We start from the raw sequence: 18,824 nt of genomic DNA, 5'->3' as shown, positions 1-18,824 counted from the left end.
GACTACTACTCAAAAAGAAAAGAAGGAATAAAGGGAGGAAGGAAGGAAGGAAGGAAGGAAGGAAGGAAGGGAGGGAGGGAGGGAGGGAAGGGAGGGAGGGGGGGGAAGGGAGGGAGGAGGAAGGAGGGGGAGGGAGGGAGGGAGGAGGAAGGAAGGAAGGAAGGCCTCAGTTGGTAGAGTGCTTGCCTGGCATGTTAAAAACTGCAGTTCATTCCTCAGCACTGCAAAAATAGGATGTGGCAGCACACACTTGTATCATCCCTGTAATCACAGCACTCTGGAGGTGGAGGCAGGAGGACTAGGAGTTCAAGGAGTTCAAGATCATCATCTTTGGCTATATAGTGGTTTGAGGCCAGTTGGCCAATCTGGGATAGATATATGTGTGTATGTGTGTATCCTTGTCGCAAAAAAGAGTGGAGGGTTGGAGGATGGTGGTCTAGGGATGCGGCTTAGTGGTAGAACTAATGCTTAGCATGCTCAAGGCCTTGGGTTCTGTCCCCAGGACACCAAAAAGCATTTTTGTTTTGTTTTGTTTTGTTTCATTTAAGTAGATTTCTTTATTTATACACAATAGCTGGCTGTACTTGCTGCACTTAGAACTTCATTCGTTCATCCGTCTGCTTGTTTCTATTTCTGAGCAGTGTTCTGTCCTCTAGTGATGGACTTAGGTTTTAGCTGTTTCTGCTAACCTGCTGTTAAAAGCAGTGGTTTGGAGCCAGGCATGGTGGCTCACACCTTTAGTTCCAGCATTCAGGAAGCAGAGGCTGGCAGATCTCTGTGAGATAGAGGCCAACCTGGTCTACATAATGCATTCCAGGCCAGCTGAGGCTACAGGGAGACCCTGTCTCAAAAAAAAAAAAAAAAAAAAAAAAGTATTCTTTTGTTATTATTATAACTGATCTTATTTTCAGAGTGTGGCCTCCATAATTCTGACATTTAGAATTTACTATGGTTTTCTTTGCAGCATAACTGTGTCAGTTTTGTGTGGGATCATCTGCATATTGCAGAAAGTTCAAAGTAACAGTGGCTTAATAAAGCAGTTTATCTCTCTCTGATGTCAAGGAAACTTGCATGTGGGCAGAACCTCCAGGTCATTAGGAACCCAGTGTCCATTTTTCTGCATCCATTTTCAGTGCTTAGCTTCTATTGTATGTATCACCTCGTAGCCCATGATGCAAATGGAATCCAGCTATCATACACACATTTCAGAGCTGATAAAGAAGAGTGAAACATCTTCCAGTTGAGTCATCTGTCCTACACAACAGTGCTGCTGACATTTCATCAGGGAAGTTAGCTGGTGACTGGGAGTCACCCAGTCATAGGGAGAGTTTATGAATGAGAAAAAAGGGAAGAATAGTTAATAAGTAAGCATACAAGTATCGGCCATAGTATTTTTTTGTGCGCATGTTTGTGTGTTCAGGTACATATGTATGTACATGCACAGGCCAGAAGACAACCTTAGGTCTTTAGGTATCATTCCTCAGGAGCTGTCCATCTTTTTTTTTTTTTTAATAAAGATAGGGTATCTCACTGGTTTGGAATTCACCAAGTAGGATAGGTTGGCTGACCAGTGAGCACCAGAGATCCTGTCTCCACCTCCCCTGTGCTGGTATTATAAGTGCATGCCCCCATGCCTGGCTTTTTATAAAGTAGGTTCTAGAGATTGAATCCAGGTCTTTGTGCTTGCAAGACAAACACTACTGATGGAGCTATCTCTTCAGCCCCATCATAGTAATTTTTATAAACATCTCATCAGTACATTGTTTGGCAGTATCATCTTGCCAAACCAGATATCTGGGTGGTTTAGCTGGTGACTCACAGGTGAACATGGGTTCATGATTCACTAAATAGCCAGGTGGAGCCTTTCAAAATTGATGGCTGCCCTCAGTAGACAGATCAGCTAAGCCAAAAGATGTAGCTCGAAAAGATGTAGCTCTGTTTTTTGGTGTGTGTGTGTGTGTGTGTGTGTGTGTGTGTGTGTGTGTGTGTGTGTGTGTGTGTGTGTGTATGTGTTGAGGTAAGGTCTCTGTATAGTGTAGGCAGGTGTTGAACTGGTGATCCTTCTGCCTCAGCCTGCTGTGTGTTGGGAGTGTGTGCTTGCAGCTGTGTCTTTTTTTCTCATAGTGTTTCTGAGGTGAACCCCTCACACCCCAGACAAGCCTGACACTGTGGCCCTGTCAGTGTCCTGGGCTTGGTATGCTCATCTGCTCCTTTGCCATTTGGTTGTGCACTGTAGAAGCAGATGCTGTGTGCGTCCCATGTGAACCAATCCTTGCAGCCCCATGCACACAAGCCTCTGTGAGTTAGTGCACACAGTGTGGGGACAGGATGCTCTAGCCACAGAGCAACAGTGTGATCTCTTGATTGAGGCAAAACAGGCAGCATGGCCTGGGACACCTCCCAACAGATGACCTTGGCAGCTGGTCCTGCTTCTGAGTCCTAGATATCCATGTCCCAAGATTTGGAGTAATGGGCTGGAGGCTGATCTCCAGCGGAACCTGAGGTGTGGAGAACTTGTGGCCTTTGTCTTGGTGTTCAGACATGGGCAAGTCACACGGCGACTCCTGGGTCACACTCCTGGCACCATTTCACTGCTACTGCCACCTTCGTGCCAACACCCAGCCTTGTGCCTTGTATGGAAGGAGTATGACTGCTGCCCCAGCACTTCCACCTGAGGCCTGATGCCCCTCAGCCACAGCAGCCCCTCTAATGCTCTGTTGTTACCTGGATGGCCCTGAGCATTTAGTTACAGGTGCTAAAGGGGCTGGAAGTTTCTAGTCCACACCTTCATGAAGCCCCTGGTCTGAGTGGGTAAGAAATACACGCATGTAGAAGCAGAAAATGCTTACCAAAATAGAAATGAAAGTGCCAGCGAATGTGCTAGGAGGTGGGCCCCTGCATGCTGAAGGGAAGGGGTGAGGCAGGCTGGCTGGTGCCTCGAACGAGAGGCTTCTGGATACCACATCTAAGCAGCCTCTGTTTGTGCAAGCATCCCCGTTTGACCCCATGCCCTCCCTGACAATAACCCCAATCCCTACCTCCCGGGCTCCAGAGGGATGAGCTGGTTCTCTCCCAGGCACTGGTGCCAGTTTAGTCAGCAGATTTCACAGATCCACTGGCACCCGTGTCGGGTCTTATTTTAAGCTTAACATTTAAAGATGGGAACTTTTCCCCCCTTGGTGTGTGGCAAAAAGATCCCAATTTATTTAGAAAGCTGGATACAAAGCCAGTGTACCTGGGCCACTCCTGAGGTTGCTATGGTTCAGTGCACCAGCCTTTCAGGGATCCTCTGAGAAGCCCTGACTGTGGAGGCACTTCTTACAGTCAGCATCTCAGTCCCTAGGTTCCTACTGTGGTATGGAGCACAATCGTTTCCATAGGCCTATGGTAGGAGAGGCAGTGTGCTGTCCTAGGGTTTATTCCCCTCTTCTGCCTGTGTCCTGCACATTTCACAAATCAGAAATCAGGTCTGTAATGGGCCCAAGACTCTCTAGGTAACATTTGCACTTCCACCCTCAGTCCTGAGTTCCCCGCAGTACTCCCATTTAGTCTGCAGCTCTCAAATCTCAGGGGCTAGGTGTACTGTATCTAACTGGGAGGTGAGGGAGGTAGATCACAGGTTCCCCGCCAGTGGGTCTTGGTGGGTTTTTGTTGTTATTGTTTTTTTTTTTTTTTTTTTTTTTTTTTTTTTTTTTTGAAACAGGGTTTCAAGTAGTCCAGGCTGTCCTAGAACATGTAGCTGAGGATGACCTTGAACTCTGATCTTCCTGCCTTTATCTTCCAAGTGCTGGGATTACAGGTGTGTTCCACCATGCTGGTTTATGTGGTGCTGGAGATTGATCCTACGGCTTCATGCATGCTGGGTGTTCTAGTTTGTTTCTCCATTGCTGTGACAAAATACTTTGACCAGTACCAACTTGGGGAGGAAAGGGCTTATTTGGCTTACATCTCCCGGGTCACAATTCATCAGGGAGCCCAAGGTAGGAACTCAGGGCAGGAACTGGGAGACTGGAGCACGGGCCATGGAGGAATGCTGCTTACTGGCTTGCTCCCCTGGCCCCTGCTCAGCCTGCTTTCTTATGCAACACAGGCCCACCTGCCCAGGGTGTGGGTCTTCCCACTTCACTCAATAATCAAGAAGATGCTCCACAGACATGGCCACAGGCCAGTCCAATGGAAGTAATTCACCAACTGAAGCTCCCTCTACCCAGGTATGTCAGGTTGACAACTAAAGTTATCCAGCACTCTAGGCAAGCACTCTTCAACTGAATTCCATCCCTGGATCTGGATTCTGTCTTTCTTGGGACATTACAGGATTAGGTTACACACACTGTGAGCCCTCTCCATTGTATTGCTGCAGATGCTCCCGTGGACATAGAAATCCCAAGACTCAAAAGGTACTGATGAGGTCACTGAGTCTGCAGGTGTGGCCGTGAGAGGGACTTCCTGACATCCCTGTCCTCCTTATCCCAACCTCGCTTTTTCCCATATTTTAATCCCAATCCTAGGCTCTCCCAGCCCACCTCCATTGTGACCACATAACAGTCTTTTTGACCTCACCCATACCATGCACGAGGCGTTGACTGGCTAAAGTTAGACTTCTCTTGACAAAAGCTACTTCTTGAGCCAGCTGAATCCTTTAGTCACGACAGCCCTAATATACTGAAGTGTTACTTTTGAGATCATTAACCACATAAATCAGAAGATGGAGACAAAGTAGAAGGAAAAATCCTGGCAAACTGTTGGGCACTGGAGCTGTGGAAAGTCTGTGAAAGATGATTGTTGAGGAAGTGAGGAGGGGGTGGGGAAGGGAAGGCAGTCAAAGGACGGGTGCTTCACCAATGAGGAGGACTCAGGTCTGTGGACTCTCCCTTCCCAAGCTGATGCAGCTCTGAGGAAGACAGACTGCAAACATAGACACAGATGAGGTGAATGTCAGGATTTCTCCTGGCAGAGGGTGATGGGGAGTCCCGAAAGGACCTATCCTCATGCTGAGGGTTAGGGAGGCTTCTTGGAGGAGGCGTTGAGACAGGGGGAGGGTAAAGGGGCAGTCATTTCCATCTTTATCTTGGCCCCCCATAGTCTTTCTTCTAACATGTTTTTATCTCCCAACGGTTTTCTTGTATGTGTGTGTGCTGGTGAATGTACATGTGTGTAGAGGCCAGAGGTTGACGTCAGGTTTCATCCACTGTCACTCTTTACCTTTTTGTTTGTTTTTGTTCTTGTTTTTGCTTTGGGACAGTGTTTCCCTGTATCCCCAGCTGTCCTAGATTAGGGACCGAGATCCACTTGCCTCTGCCTTCCAGTTCTGGGATTAAAGGCGTGCACCCTGCTTCACCTTAGTTTTTTGAGACAGCGTCTCCTATTGAACCTGAAAGTAGCCATTTGTCTAGACTGAGTGACCTGCTAGCCCCCAGAATCCTCATGTCTCAATCTGCTGGGATTATAAGCACATGCCCTGCACCTGGCTTTTTTTTTAAATAAATATTTTATTATTTTTATTTTATGTGTATGAGTGTATTGCCTGCATGTTTGTGAATGCGCCCATGTCATGCAATGACTCGGAGGTCAGAAGAGGGATTTGGATTCCCCTGGAACTGGAGCTGAGGATGGTTTGTAGCCACCATGTGGGTGCTGGGAATCGAACCTGGGTCCTCTGCAAGAGCAGTCAGTGCTCTGAACCGCTGAACCCTTTCTCCAGCCCCATCTCTCAGTTTCTTAATGTAATTCTGATATACTCATCTCTTTGGGAATTATTTTGAGAACTGATTTAACTAGCTCAACATTTTGGGATTATGGCCTTATTTTATATAGGACCCAAACAAATATGTAAATATGTACAGAGGCTGAGCAAGGATTCCTTTCTTCATTCTCGCAGAGCACATACACCTAGGTCCTCTCAAACTGACATTTTGGACATGGCAGCTTGTAAAATGATTTCTCAGTTGTCACTGCATATATAGGTTTCCACATTTTAAAAAATATTTTACTATTTTTATTTTATGTGTATGAGTGTATTGTCTGCATGTATGTGAGTGCACCCATGTCGTGCGATGCCTTGGAGGTCAGAAGAGGGCTTCAGGTTCCCCTGGAACTGGAGTTAAGGATGGTTCAGAACTGCCATGTGGGTGCTGGGAATCGAACCCGGGTCTTCTGCAAAAGCAGTCAGTGCTCTTAACTGTTGGCCATCTCTCCAGCCCCATACACCTGACTTTTTACCGGAGTGCTGGGTATTGAACTCAAGTCCTCAGACCTACATAGTAAGCTATTTTCCAACTGATCCATCTCCCCAGTCTCCCTCCCCCATCTTTTTAAACACAGCCTCATGTGGCAAGCTGGCCTTGAGCTTACTACGTACACTGTAAAGTTTTTCCACTGAGTGTGATATGAGAGGTGGCAAAGGGTAAAAAATGCTCACTTCTCCCTGAGACCAGTCATGATACACTGTTTGGTCCATGCCTTGCTCCCCATGTCCTCGCCTTTAGTGGCTTATGTCCCACTCCTGGCCAGCAGAACAGGGTATTTGGGGTGTCATTTTCCCAGATTAAGACTTGTTTGGGCTGGAGAGATGGCTCAGCACTAGCTGCTCTTGCAGAGCACCAGAGTTCAGTTCCCAGCACCCACATAAGGCAGATCACAACTGCCTGTAAGTCCAGTTCCAGGGGATCTGACACCCCCTTCTGGCCTCCATGAGCACTGTATTTATGTGTACATACCCATACATAGACACATAAATACAAATAAAAATAAATCTTAAAAAAAAACCTTGCTTGTCTATAGCAGTTAGGACACTGAAGGACCTGGAGTAGGGATATGTGCTTTCTTTTGAACCATTTTCCATGTGGGAGCTACTGACCCCATTTCCTGATCTGTCCTTAGCATAGGCTCCAGCACAAATTGTCCCTCTTCAGCCCCAGAGGTAGGAAGGATGGTGATCAAAGTTGCTTGGGAGCCAATAGCACTACTGGAGATAGTAATATCAAGGTACATATAGCAGCATTATGCTGTGTGTAGCATCTCTGGACCAGTTAGCAAAGGTTGCAGTGGTGCTATGTCCCCGACACTTGGGCATACATTCTTAGGGACTCTTGTTGGCTGGGGTCAGCTTCTAGATGAGGTTCAAATGGAGGTGGTTCTACTCCTTGCTGCCACCCAAGAAGGCCCACATCCCACACATTTAGGACTGTAACAACAGAAGGGAGGAAGAGATGGGTGAAGGTCATTGCCACAGTACAGGAATGATCTTTTAATGTAATATCCATACACATGTATGTTTGGGTGGTTGGTTGGTTGGCTTTCTAGTTACTTTCCTATTGCTATGATAAAATACCATGACCAGAAGCAACTTAGGGGAGGAAATGGTTTATGTGGCTTACTCTTCCAGGTCACAAATCATCATTGAGGAAAGTCAGGGCAGAGTCTGGAGCAGAAATCATGGAGGAATGCTACTTGCTGGCTGACTCTCTGCTACCTCCCTGGCTCATGTTCAGCTAACTTTTTGATACAGCTCTGGACTCCTTACATAGGGATGGTGCCACCCATGGTGGGTTGGGCCCTCCTGCATCAGTGAACAATCAAGACAATCCCTTCCAGGCATGCCAAAGACCAACCTGATCTAGAAATTCCTCAATTGAGGGTTCTCCTCTCAGATGATTGTATCAAATTGACAATTAAAGCTAACTTGGACAGTTGGCTTTTTATTTTTTTTTGAGAAAAGGTCTCAAGTAGCCAAGGCTGGCCTCAAATGCACTGTGCAGCTGAGAGTCACTTTAAATCCTGATCCTTCAGCTTCTGCCTCCTGAGTGCTGGGATTATAAGACTTGAGAGACCACATGCAGCTTACTTACTGTTCTCAGTAATGAATGAGCAATGTTTTTCTAGCCTGGGTCATGGCCCTAGCCCTGTGCTATATGGTCTAGGGGACTCAATCCCAGTTCTACCTTCAGATTTCCCTTGAAGATTAGATTTAGGTTCAGGGCTGGGGAGACAACTCAGTCAATAAAATGCTTGCTATGAGGATCTGAGTTCAAATCCCCAGAACCCACATAAAAAATGACTTGGTGGCATACTCCTGTAATCCCAGTGCTGTAAGTGGGGGGTATGCTATAGACAGGCCAGTCCCTGGAGCTCATTGGCCAGCCAGTGTTGGCCAAATCAGTGAGTTCCAGGTTCAGAGAGAGTCCCTGTGTTGAAAAATAAAGTGGAGCGTGGTAGAGGAAGACACCTGAGGTTGACCTCTGACCTGAACTTGCACATACATGCATGTGAAAGTACGTCCATACAGGCATACATACATGAACACACATATGCCCTCAGAAACACACATACACACATAAAGACATGTTCTAAGGTGTTACTCAATTGTGAGATGCAGGCTGTGGGGCTCAGAGAAAGGGGTACCATCCAGGACTGGAAGAGGAACTAGACTTGCTGAGGAATGATACTACCACCTGACTTCTGGGAGCACATGCTGGACACTGAGCCAGATTCCATCTGTGTCTTACTCCCTCTCCTGACTGTCCTGAATGGTTCCAGGACTGCCCCTCACTTAACACATGAAGACAGAGGCACAAAGAGCTCAAGTAACTTGCCTAGGTCAGTGTTGGCACCAACATCTAATGATCACTACATCCATGGCAGTACACCTGATGGGACTGAATGGCCCAAGGGATCAACAGATGTGTAGAGAGGACAGCCACCAGGGGCCAGAGCGGTAGAGGGGACTCCAGCCACTATATGAACTATAAATGCAAAGATAGATGTGTGATTTGGCTAAGGTCCTGCAGTGAGGGATGGTGGGGGTGGGTAGAAATCCTGGATGTTGGCTCCTGTTTCCTGTACTTCCACTCTCCCTGGTCTCTGTGATTCTGGGCGCTCTCCACTGAGCGTGGCCACGCCTGTAGCGCTTCCCTCTTGGAAGAGGTGTGATCTACTGGCATCAGCCGGGTGGACTGGCTCCCTTTCTCCATCTCTTTCTTCTCTTCCCCTGCCATGTTCTGGAAAGGGCAGCGGGAGGGAATGTGGGCAGGTTGCACCAGAGATATACATCTGAGAGCTGAAGGGAACATTTATTTTTAATGTAGACTGAAAAAGAAAAAGGAAGTTATAAAATCTCTGCTCTTGCTCCTGGGACTGTGCAGATGGTGCTGTGCTTTGCCTAATAGGGAACAGGGTTGGCATTGTGTGCTGCTGGGCCCCACCTGGACATAAGGACCAAGAGGGCAGGATCCTCAGGCCCTTGTCTCAGACCCCAGAGGGCTCCCAAGGGCCCCATGTGGCCAACAACCTTGGTGTTCACTGTGTCCTAACCTCACCCTCTCCAAACTGTTTTCTTCCCAGAAGTCTTTCTCAGTCAGGCCAGTGATTTGGTTGTCCCAGCTACCTTAGCTGTCCGGCACACACACACACGCACCCCTCAGGTGAAGTCAGGCTCTTCCTTTCACCAATAGCCAGCCAGACCTGTCCTTCTTAGGCCATGATTGAATATTACAGTCTGTCAGCGTTGCTCACACCCATGTATCTCATTGCTCTGTCTTGTGTTTTCCTGCCTAGTACCAGAAAGGATGTTCTTTGATCCTTCCTTGTCTGGTCTTTGTGATTATTGTGGTTAGGGAGTGTATTAGTATCAGTTCATTCTCTCTTTGCTGTGACAAAATAACTAACAGAAGCAATTTAAAGAAATAAGATTTATTTTGATTCACAGTTTGAGAGTATTGTCCATTGTCGGGGAAGGCATGGTGGCAGGAGCACGAGGCAGCTGGTCAGGAAGCAGAGATGTGTGCTGCTGCTCGGCTTGCTGTCTACTTTTTATTCAGTTTGGGACCTGAGCCTAGGTCATGGTGCTACCCACATTCAGGATGGGTCTTCCCTCCTCAGTTAAACCTTTCTGGAAACCATCTTTGAAACACTCAGAGATATTTCCATGGTGATTCTTAATCAAATCAAGTAGACAATGAAGATTAACTATCACAGGAACTATCACAGGGACCCCTCCCACCTCCTCTATTCCTTGCTAGGAGCCTCAGGGCAGACTATATTTACTATGCCCCACCAATAGGCTAGAGTGGTGACTAAACTCTCTCTTCCTTTGTGCTCATGTGGACAAACTAGAAAAGGAGCACCCAAAAATCAGAATTAGAATCAGGACACTCGATCAGGAGACTTGACTCTACAATTTGCTGCAAAGGCGTGGGTAGATTATTACATTTCTCAAAGCCTCAGTTTCCTCATTTGTAAAATATGGACAGTCACCTCTATTTCATTTGATCCTCAGCATTATTGTAAGGGTTGTGGCAAGTGGTACATGCTTGGCTAAATAAACCAATCAAGTTAATGTTTTTAAGAAAGCATGGGGAGATGTTGTTGTAATGGTCTGAGGTGCTGGCATGTGTCCCAGTTCATGTGAAGGCAGGCAGTAGGGGTTGTTCAACACGGAGAAATACTTGCTAGTCTGAGTCATGTGCAGTGTGTGTTTGTGTGTTTGTGTGTGTGTGCGTGTATGTGTGTGTGTCTGTGATAGCCTGGATTTAAGTTTATTTAGGGCTCTGGATTGTTTTAGAAAAGACTAGATGTCATTTCAAATAACTCATACTATAAAATAAACTGAGTAAAGATAAAAACAAGACCCAAAGAAGGTTAGAGAAGGGAAGATGAGGCCAGGACAGGGTCTATGCCCTTGTCAGGTATTATCAGAGAATGCTGGCCCAAGTTGTTTAATTTAATGTTATTAGTAACGGTAGTAATAGCAGTGTGTGTGTGTGTGTGTGTGTGTGTGTGTGTGTGTGTGTGTACGTGTATGTGTATGTGTATCATAGCATACATGTGGGGGTCAACTTTGTGGAGTCAGTTCTCTCCTTCTATCTTTATGTGAGTTCCAGGGATCGAATTCAAGTTGTCAGGCTTATACTCCAAGTTCTTTATCCACTGAATCATCTCACTGACCCTGGCCTAGGTTTCTTAAAGGTCTGACACAGATAAATGACCCAGGATCCCCAAGAAAGATTCAAGCTAGTTGCTCAGAAAAGTAGCTTCAGACTCGGAAACCAGGAAAAGTGTATCTGAGGTAATTCATTGAAGGGACCCTGTGATTTGACATGCAATGACCATTCTGGACAGCAGGTGCTTGGCAACACATGGAGTCCCGGGTGATAGTGTCTTATGACATTTTTAGTAGCCTGGGTACCATCTACTGGGTGCATTGGGGATTCTGGGGAAGAAATGTGTATTGTATAGACCATGATAGTGGTGTATAAACCAGATAGGGGGATGATACCTGAGCTGCTAACAGCAGGCAATGCGAGTTGCCCCAGGCTGTAGGAGGCAACCACTCCTGTACTTGTATATAAATATGACACTCCCCCCACCCTCCCCCACCCCTTCTCTACCGCTCTAGGTTGAACATCTTCCCTTTGTCCTGACCAGGGGCCCAAGGAGGAAGAGTGCCTGGGTCTTCTGGGAGACTCCTCACTCTGGAGGATCTCATCACAGACAATGGAGTAACCTCTGTTGACAATGGGAACCTGAGACTAGAACTGGGGGATGCTCAGTCAGTAAAGTGCCTGCTGCACAAGCACAAGGACCCAGATTTGGCTCTCCAGCACCCATGTAAAAAGCCTGGCATGGTGGTGCAGTGCATGTCTGCACTGCAGAGGGGAGCACAGACAGGTGGATCCCTAAAGTTCATCAGCCAGTCAGCAACACTTCAGTCTCAATGAGAGTTCTGATCTCAAAAAATAAGTAAATAAAGGTGGAGAGTGGTTGAGGAAAGACATCCAGTGTCTACCCCTGGCTTCCATATGCAAATGCTCACATGTGCATACATGTATAATCACACACATACACACACACACACACACACACACACACACACACACCAGGGAAAGAATCTGAGCTGGGACCTTCAAGGTCATTCCCCTCTCCTTGTAAGACAGAAAGGCCAAGCCCCAAAGGGACTCATTTTCTGAGACTACAAGGCTGAAACTGAGGCTGAGACCAACTGGATTTCAGCACAGTGTTCTAAACTGCCATTGCACAGAAGAATCAAATAGAGATCTTGGGGCTGGAGAGATAGCTCAGCAGTTAAGAACACTAGCTGTTCTTGCAGTAGACACGGGTTCAAATCCCAGCACCCACATGGCAGCTAACAACTGTCCATAACTCCAGTTCCAGGGGATCCGACGGCCTCTTCTGTCCTCCTCGGGCACTGCACGACACAGATGCACTTACCTACATGCAGGCAATACACATATACATATAATAAAATAAAAAATAATAAATAAATTTAAAAATATATAAAAAGAATCAAATAGAGATCTCATTTTAGGAGGAAAACCTTGTGCGGTAACTCCCCGGTGGAGCTGTGGAATGACTTTCCATTATATAATTTTATTCAAACTGATACGGGCCAATAAATATAAATGTGCATGTGTGTTCGCTGTTTTAAAACATTTTAATGTTTAAAACATGATTTACTAATGCTACTAAGGATGTCTAGAATTTGATTTACTGAATAGTATTGAATGTTTATACTTGTTCCTTACAGAAATTCCTGCCAAAGAGCCATTTTTTCTACAGGAATAATAAATAAGTCAATATGTGGATGGCTGTGCACATTTTTCCCATATGCAGCCCTACGTGGTAGAGATTGTTTTGCACACAAACACTCAAAAGGTAAACTTAAGAGGCACACACAGTCACTGATGTCCAAGGTGCAGCCCATGTCAAGATCAGCTGGGCAATCCTAGCATGTGGGAGGTAGAGGCAGGAAGTTCAGGAGCTCAGGATCATTCTTAACTAATAGGAAGTTCAAGGCCAGCCTGAGCTACGTTAGACCCTGTCTCTGAAAACAATAAAAAGGGCCAGGGAAATGGCTCAGTGGGTTAAAAGCACTGGCTATGAAAACCTAATGATCTGAATCCTGACTTTGGATCCTGGAACCCATGTAAAAAGCTGGATGTGGTAGTATGCATCTATAATCCCAGCACTCCCATGGTGAGATGGGAAGTGGAGACAGGAGAATGGCCTAGAAGCTCATGGGTCAGCTAGCTGTAGTGTGCAGTGTAGCAGCAGAAACAGCTAGGTGCCTCAGAACAAGATAGGAGGAAGAACTGACTCCAGAAGGCTGTCCTCTGGCACACACACACACACACACACACACACACACACAAAATCAGGGCTGGAAATGTAGCTCAGTTGATAGAGTGCTTGCCTAGCATGTGCAAAGTTCTGGGTTCATTTTTTGCCCCCAGATGTGGTGCTGTTTGCCTGTAATCTCAGCACTTGGGAGATGGAGATAGAAGGACAAGAAGTTCAAGGTCATCCTCAGCTACATATCAAGTTCAAAGTCAGCATAGAATACTTGAGATCTGGTCTCTTTTTTTATTTTTAATGTTTATTTATTTATTTATTATTTATTTAGGTCTTTTTGAGACAGGGTCTCCCTATGGCCCCAGCTGGCGTAGAACTCACTATGTTGACCAGGCTGGCCTTGAACTCACAGAGATCCACTTGCCTCTACCACCCGAGTACTGGGATTAAAGGCCTGTGCTACCACATCTGGACTTTTTTTAAAGGTGCTATTTGGGCCTTGGGAAAAATAGATCCACACTTAAGTAACCACCCTTAGCTTAGTGTGTATTTGTTTGTTCATTTATTTGTTCACTTAATGCTAGCTTCCTGTTGTAATAAAATGCCTGAAATAAACAACTTAAAGGAGGAAAGATTTAATTTGGCTCAAGATTGCAGAGGTTGTGGTCCATGGTCACCTGACTGTTCCTTCTAGGCCCATATAAGGCAGACTGTCATGGCAGGGAGCTTATCTCATGGTGAGCAGGAGGCAGAGAAAATGGCCAGAGTTAAGCTTTATGTTTACAGGTGTATCCCCAATGACCTACTTCCTCCTGATAACCCAGGGATAAGGGTAGTGCTTTACAATCCGGACCAAGGCTTTAGCACATGATTTGGGGAACATTTTAGCTCCAAACTAAACTCAACAGCCATTTATTAAACTCCTGTGTCCCATTCATTAGATTAAACATGGTGTGAGTTTTCCCTTTCTTGAGATTCAGAGATAACAGAGTCTGTTTATGAATCCCTTGAAGGACTTTGAGATTATTTTTTATTTAATTCTCACAAAAATCCTATGGGAAGAAGTTCAGTCTACCTGAGGAGAAGGGCTAGCGTTCTTTTAGTTTGTTCACTTAGGGTTTTTAAAATTTAAATATTACTTCTATTTTATGTGTATGAATGTTTTCCCTGCATGTATGTTAGTGCACTTGTGTCGTGTAATGCCTGTGGAGGTCAGGTACAATGTCTGTGGAGGTCAGAAGAGGGTGTCAGATCCCTTGGTACTGGAATTTTGAATGGTTGTTAGCTGCCATGTGGGTGCTAGGAACTGAATCTGGGTCCTCTGCCAGAGCAACCAGTACTCTTAACTGATGAGCCATCTCTCCAGCCCCTGTTCACTTGTTTTTATTGAGCCCTTCAAGTATGGAAACAAAGCATATCCATTGCTGAAAAGAATGCAGAACAAGCTGGGTATAGTACATACCTTTAATCCCAGCACTAGGGAGGCAGACCTCTGTGAGTTCAAGGACAGCCTGGTCTATATAACAAGTTCCAGACCTTCCAGGGCTATGTAGTGAGACCCTGTCTCAAAAACAAAATGAAACATGGGGCTAGAGAGATGGCTCAGCAGTTAAAAGCACTGGCTGCTCTTGCAGAGGACCTGGATTCAGTTCCCAGCATCTACATTGCAGCTGACAACCTTTCATAACTCCAGTTCCAGGGAAGCTGCTGTCCTCTTTTCGCTTCCACAGGCAGTGCACACACATGGTGTACTTGCATACATGCAGGCAAAACATTCATACACATAAAAATACATTTTTAAAAATTGAAAACCCAAACAAACAAAAGAATTCAGAACAATGATAATGAGAGGTCAGGGAACTGAGAGGGAGTAGGGGAACATGGGAGGGGCGGGAGAGGGGGATGGAGGCTGGGAATGGTGTGAATGCAGTACTCATATATGCAATTCTCAAAATTAAATTTAAGAAATATGCAAAACTCAGGAGAATATGAAAAGGTCATCTGGGGTGACCTCCATGGAAATCATAGCTAATCCTGTTGCCTGCAGACTTCTTCATGTTTGAGAATATAGATGTATGTGTGTTGGATAGACAGCTATATGTGAGATGTTTTTTCTTTACATGAATGGGGTTTGTGCTGTAATGTAGCTCATGTAGCATCCACATGTGCCTGCACAGCAGTGCGTACCAGAGTCCATACAGCTCTAGTTCATTCTTGTCCATGGCCTTATACTTCTTTGCAAATGAACAGGATGAGCTAGGCATGTGTCTCACACCTTTAATCTCAGTGCTTGAGAGGCAGGAAGATTGCCATGTGTTGAAGGCCAGCCTGGGCTATCTAGTGAGTTCTAGGCCAGTGTGGTTGACATAGTGAGGCTTTCTCAAATAACAAAGGCAGTGACTGTGTCTCTTGCCTTCCTCAGTCTTCTCTCTCTCTCTCTCTCTCTCTCTCTCTCTCTCTCTCTCTCACTGTTCTAGGTGGTAGGTCTTCTCTTGCCCAACCAGACACTGGCATCCACTGTCTTCTGGCAGGTAAGAGTCTGTACAGGCTGAGGTCGCCAGAATGGAGGGCCACACACATGTTGGTTTGGAACTCCCTTGCCCCGGTATCTCCTGTTCCATCCAGGCCCCTAGGCAGAGTGCTCCCCTGCCCTTACCCCAAAACCAAGACCCTGGTCCCACTGAGCAGACCCCCCCAAACCCCATCATGATTCCAGCCATTGTGTGTCACTCTAATCTTTAAATGGAGGTAAGGAGGGGGCCAGGTGCCCTCACCTAGAATACAATGGTGTGTTGGTGGCTGCTCATTCTATCCATTTGCTGCTTGACCCACGATCTGAGGCCTGTTACCTCTTTTTGACCTCAGCTTTTGACGTCATCTTTGGCAATCCAAATCTGTAGGGGAAGGTTAAACCTCCCCAACCTTGAGGCAATAAATGATCACAGATTCTAGCCTCTGCCCTTGGAAACAGTTGAGTTATATCTCCCTGAAAACACACATCCCTCTGTGTTTGCATGTGTGTGGGGGGGGGATGGTGGTGGAAGGAAACCCTGTCTTCTGGGAGAAAAATGTCTGAGTTCTGAACAAAACTGCTAAGAGCCTTAGAGCCTGGACTCTGGAAGTGGTGCCAAGCACTGGACTGGGGATTATAGAAAGAAGTGGGTTGTCAGTTATTTCACCTTCTGTCTAACACTATAATAAGGGAGATATGGCAAAAGCAGTGCAACCTGTTGGGAGAGTAAAGCCCTTAATTCCAAGAATAGGGACTGTCTGCTTTGGGGTAGACTACTGGGCATGCAGATCTATATCCTGGTTCACTAGGAACGGGGCGTTTTCTGACTTGGGATTTTTTAAAATACTAAACCCAGGAAGGTCTCAGCAAACTGGGATAGATGGTCATGTTAACCAGCAAGAGCTGGAGTCAGTGCCCCATGACTTCTGGCAGGGGTGGAAGAGCGGTCTTTCATGAAGGTGACCACTCCTTCCCTGACTTCTATCCCTGATTCCTTTCAGTGGCTGAACCAGAGCCATAATGCCTGTGTCAACTATGCAAACCGCAATGCAACTAAGGTAAGTGTCACTGCCCTCTGCCCATGGCAGGTTCAGGTGGGGGTGGCCCTGCTGCCTTTTGCCCATAGCAGATTCAAGTGAGGGTGGCCTGGCCTTTCACTGTAGAGAATGACATGCCACCTCATTGGCACCAAACATCGCCCTCTTTAGGCACCTGTTTATGCTGCCAGCCCTTCAGGTGAATGGCACTCAGCTTGCTTGGCCAGCAGGAGCCTCTGGGAAGGGCTCTGCAAGAGATGGGTTAAAATGAAGGCCATGCAAGGGGTGATTCTACTGGCTTTCAGGTTCTTTTGGGGTGGCTCATACACTCAGATCTTGGATCCCGATGTTATATCAGCTTTTTGAGGACTGAACCCCAAGCTAGAAGCCACTTCGTATCTCCAGCTCCTAGGCTGGTAGCCATACAAAGCTGATCTCTGACAAGGCCACCTCTCCTGGTCCATTCTTCCATCTAGAAACAAAGAGAGGCAAGGAGAAATCTAGGTCCCCTTTGAGGGAATGCCATTGGGCAGGAGAGGATCTTGGTATCCTAACAATGACAAAGAGGTGGGGCAGGGTAGGAGCTGGCCTGGGCGGTAGCATCTTGAGGGGTCTGAGACTCTGAGGACACCCCCCAATCTAACCCTGCCTACCTAGTCTCTCTTGCATGTTTTACTTGTCCATCTCCATTCAGATGCCTCCCGTTTACCTTAGACCAGCCCTCTCCAAAACTGCAATTGTAACAAAGACATGCTCTTTAACTTTCCTTAATTTTCTATGTTGAGACTTGGGATCTTTTGTTCTATAGAACTATTGGGCAACTGTCTGATACTGACAGGATGCCTGTGTTGAGGGGTCCTTTGAGAGCCAGCCAGACCACAGCCATCAAGGTACTGCCATCCCACCTAAACAGTGTGCCAGGCCTAACATCTGCTTGCAACTGCAACATTCAGCCTTCCTAAACAGGGCCCTGCACAGCCTGGACGTAAGGGACTCAAATGGGCCCCTGCTAGCAGTGTCCACCCAGATTTTTCTCAAACAGGGCAGAAGTAAAGGGGCCTTGTGATGCTTCTTTGCCTTGTCTTCTCCTGTTTGCAAGGTTGCTTGGAAAGCCCCAGTCCCTTTGGCTCCCTGGGGAGTGCTTCTTGTTGGCTGGGACTTGTTTGCTAGGGTAAAACAGGGGGCTAAAACATGGTAGGCAACTAGTATGTCTACCTTTCTGCCTTTGTCTTCTAGCCTTCACCTGCATCTAAGTTCATCCAGGGCTACCTGGGAGCTGTCATCAGTGCTGTCTCCATTGCTGTGAGTAACTCCCTGTCCCTCCCCTCAGGGCTGATGCCAGGATGGAACAGGATGTGGGGAATAGGGTCTGTGAGGGGATGCCTGGCCAGCTTCCTAGACAGAGAAGAGTCTCTGATAGCGAGAGCACAGATTGATACTCTGAGGGTTTGGGGAAGATAAAGGAGTGGAGCCCAGGGCTGCAAGGGCAGGCTGCCTTTCTGCCCCGTGCCTAGCACTCGCCACAGAACAGCTGGTTCACACTTAGCAATGAAGCCCTTGTCAGGCTGTATAAGGCTCCCTTTTGTTTTTGTTTGAGCTTTTTTGAGGGGGGGGGGAGAGTGGAGGGCACTGTCATTCCCTCTGTAGGAGAAATGATTGTAGGGTCACTTGTCCAGCCTCTCCTGAAGGTCTGTAAAGTTCTTCATGTTTGGGGCAATAGGCTTGAGTTGAGTCTTAGCAGACCTGTGAGAATAAAGCTGCGACTCATTAGAGGAGTTTGCAGATTGGCTGAATGAGGATGGGATTGATGGTTCCCAGGTGAGGCTAGAGGGCAGACAATTCAGAGAGGCCTGAGCCAGAGTCAAGAGTCAAGCTGCTGACTTGTCTAACCTTGATCCCTCTTCTGTATGCCTGACACTGTCTGACACTGTCTACATTCCCTTTGGGTTGACTTCCTATAACAACTCCAGAGGGCAAAGTGTCCTTTACATAACTATTACTTCAGTTGCTAGTAACACAATAAATGCATGTAATTGTTAAGAGAAAAGTAATTAGGTCAGGCGAGGTGGTACATACCTTTAATCCCAGCACTGGGGAGGCAGAAGCAGGCAGATCTCTGAGTTCAAGTCCAGCCTGGTCTACATAGCAAGCTCTAGGCCAGCTGGGGCTACAGGGAGACTTTGTCTCAA

General features: G+C 46.6%; 1 protein-coding gene across 8 annotated transcripts in view; it reads left to right on the top strand.

Moving 5' to 3' along the window:
- Sfxn5 (sideroflexin 5) overlaps positions 1-18,824 on the top strand; it is a 142,240-nt gene that overhangs the window by 59,259 nt on the left and 64,157 nt on the right. For 7 of the 8 annotated variants that reach the window (XM_008824713.2, XM_008824717.2, XM_029559416.1 and 4 more), the window contains exons 7-9: positions 15,564-15,617; positions 16,600-16,656; positions 17,872-17,937. In XM_008824713.2, coding sequence (XP_008822935.1) covers positions 15,564-15,617; positions 16,600-16,656; positions 17,872-17,937 — 177 coding nt within the window. Of the gene's footprint in view, positions 1-15,563; positions 15,618-16,599; positions 16,657-17,871; positions 17,938-18,824 lie in introns of those variants that run through there. The other variant, XM_029559420.1, reaches the window with a different exon arrangement.

The sequence above is a fragment of the Nannospalax galili genome, unplaced genomic scaffold (genome assembly GCF_000622305.1).
Source record: "Nannospalax galili isolate Female #2095 unplaced genomic scaffold, S.galili_v1.0 scaffold389, whole genome shotgun sequence".
Classification (NCBI taxonomy): domain Eukaryota; kingdom Metazoa; phylum Chordata; class Mammalia; order Rodentia; family Spalacidae; genus Nannospalax; species Nannospalax galili.
Note: the sequence above shows the minus strand (reverse complement) of the source record. Positions and strands in the feature narration are given on the sequence as shown.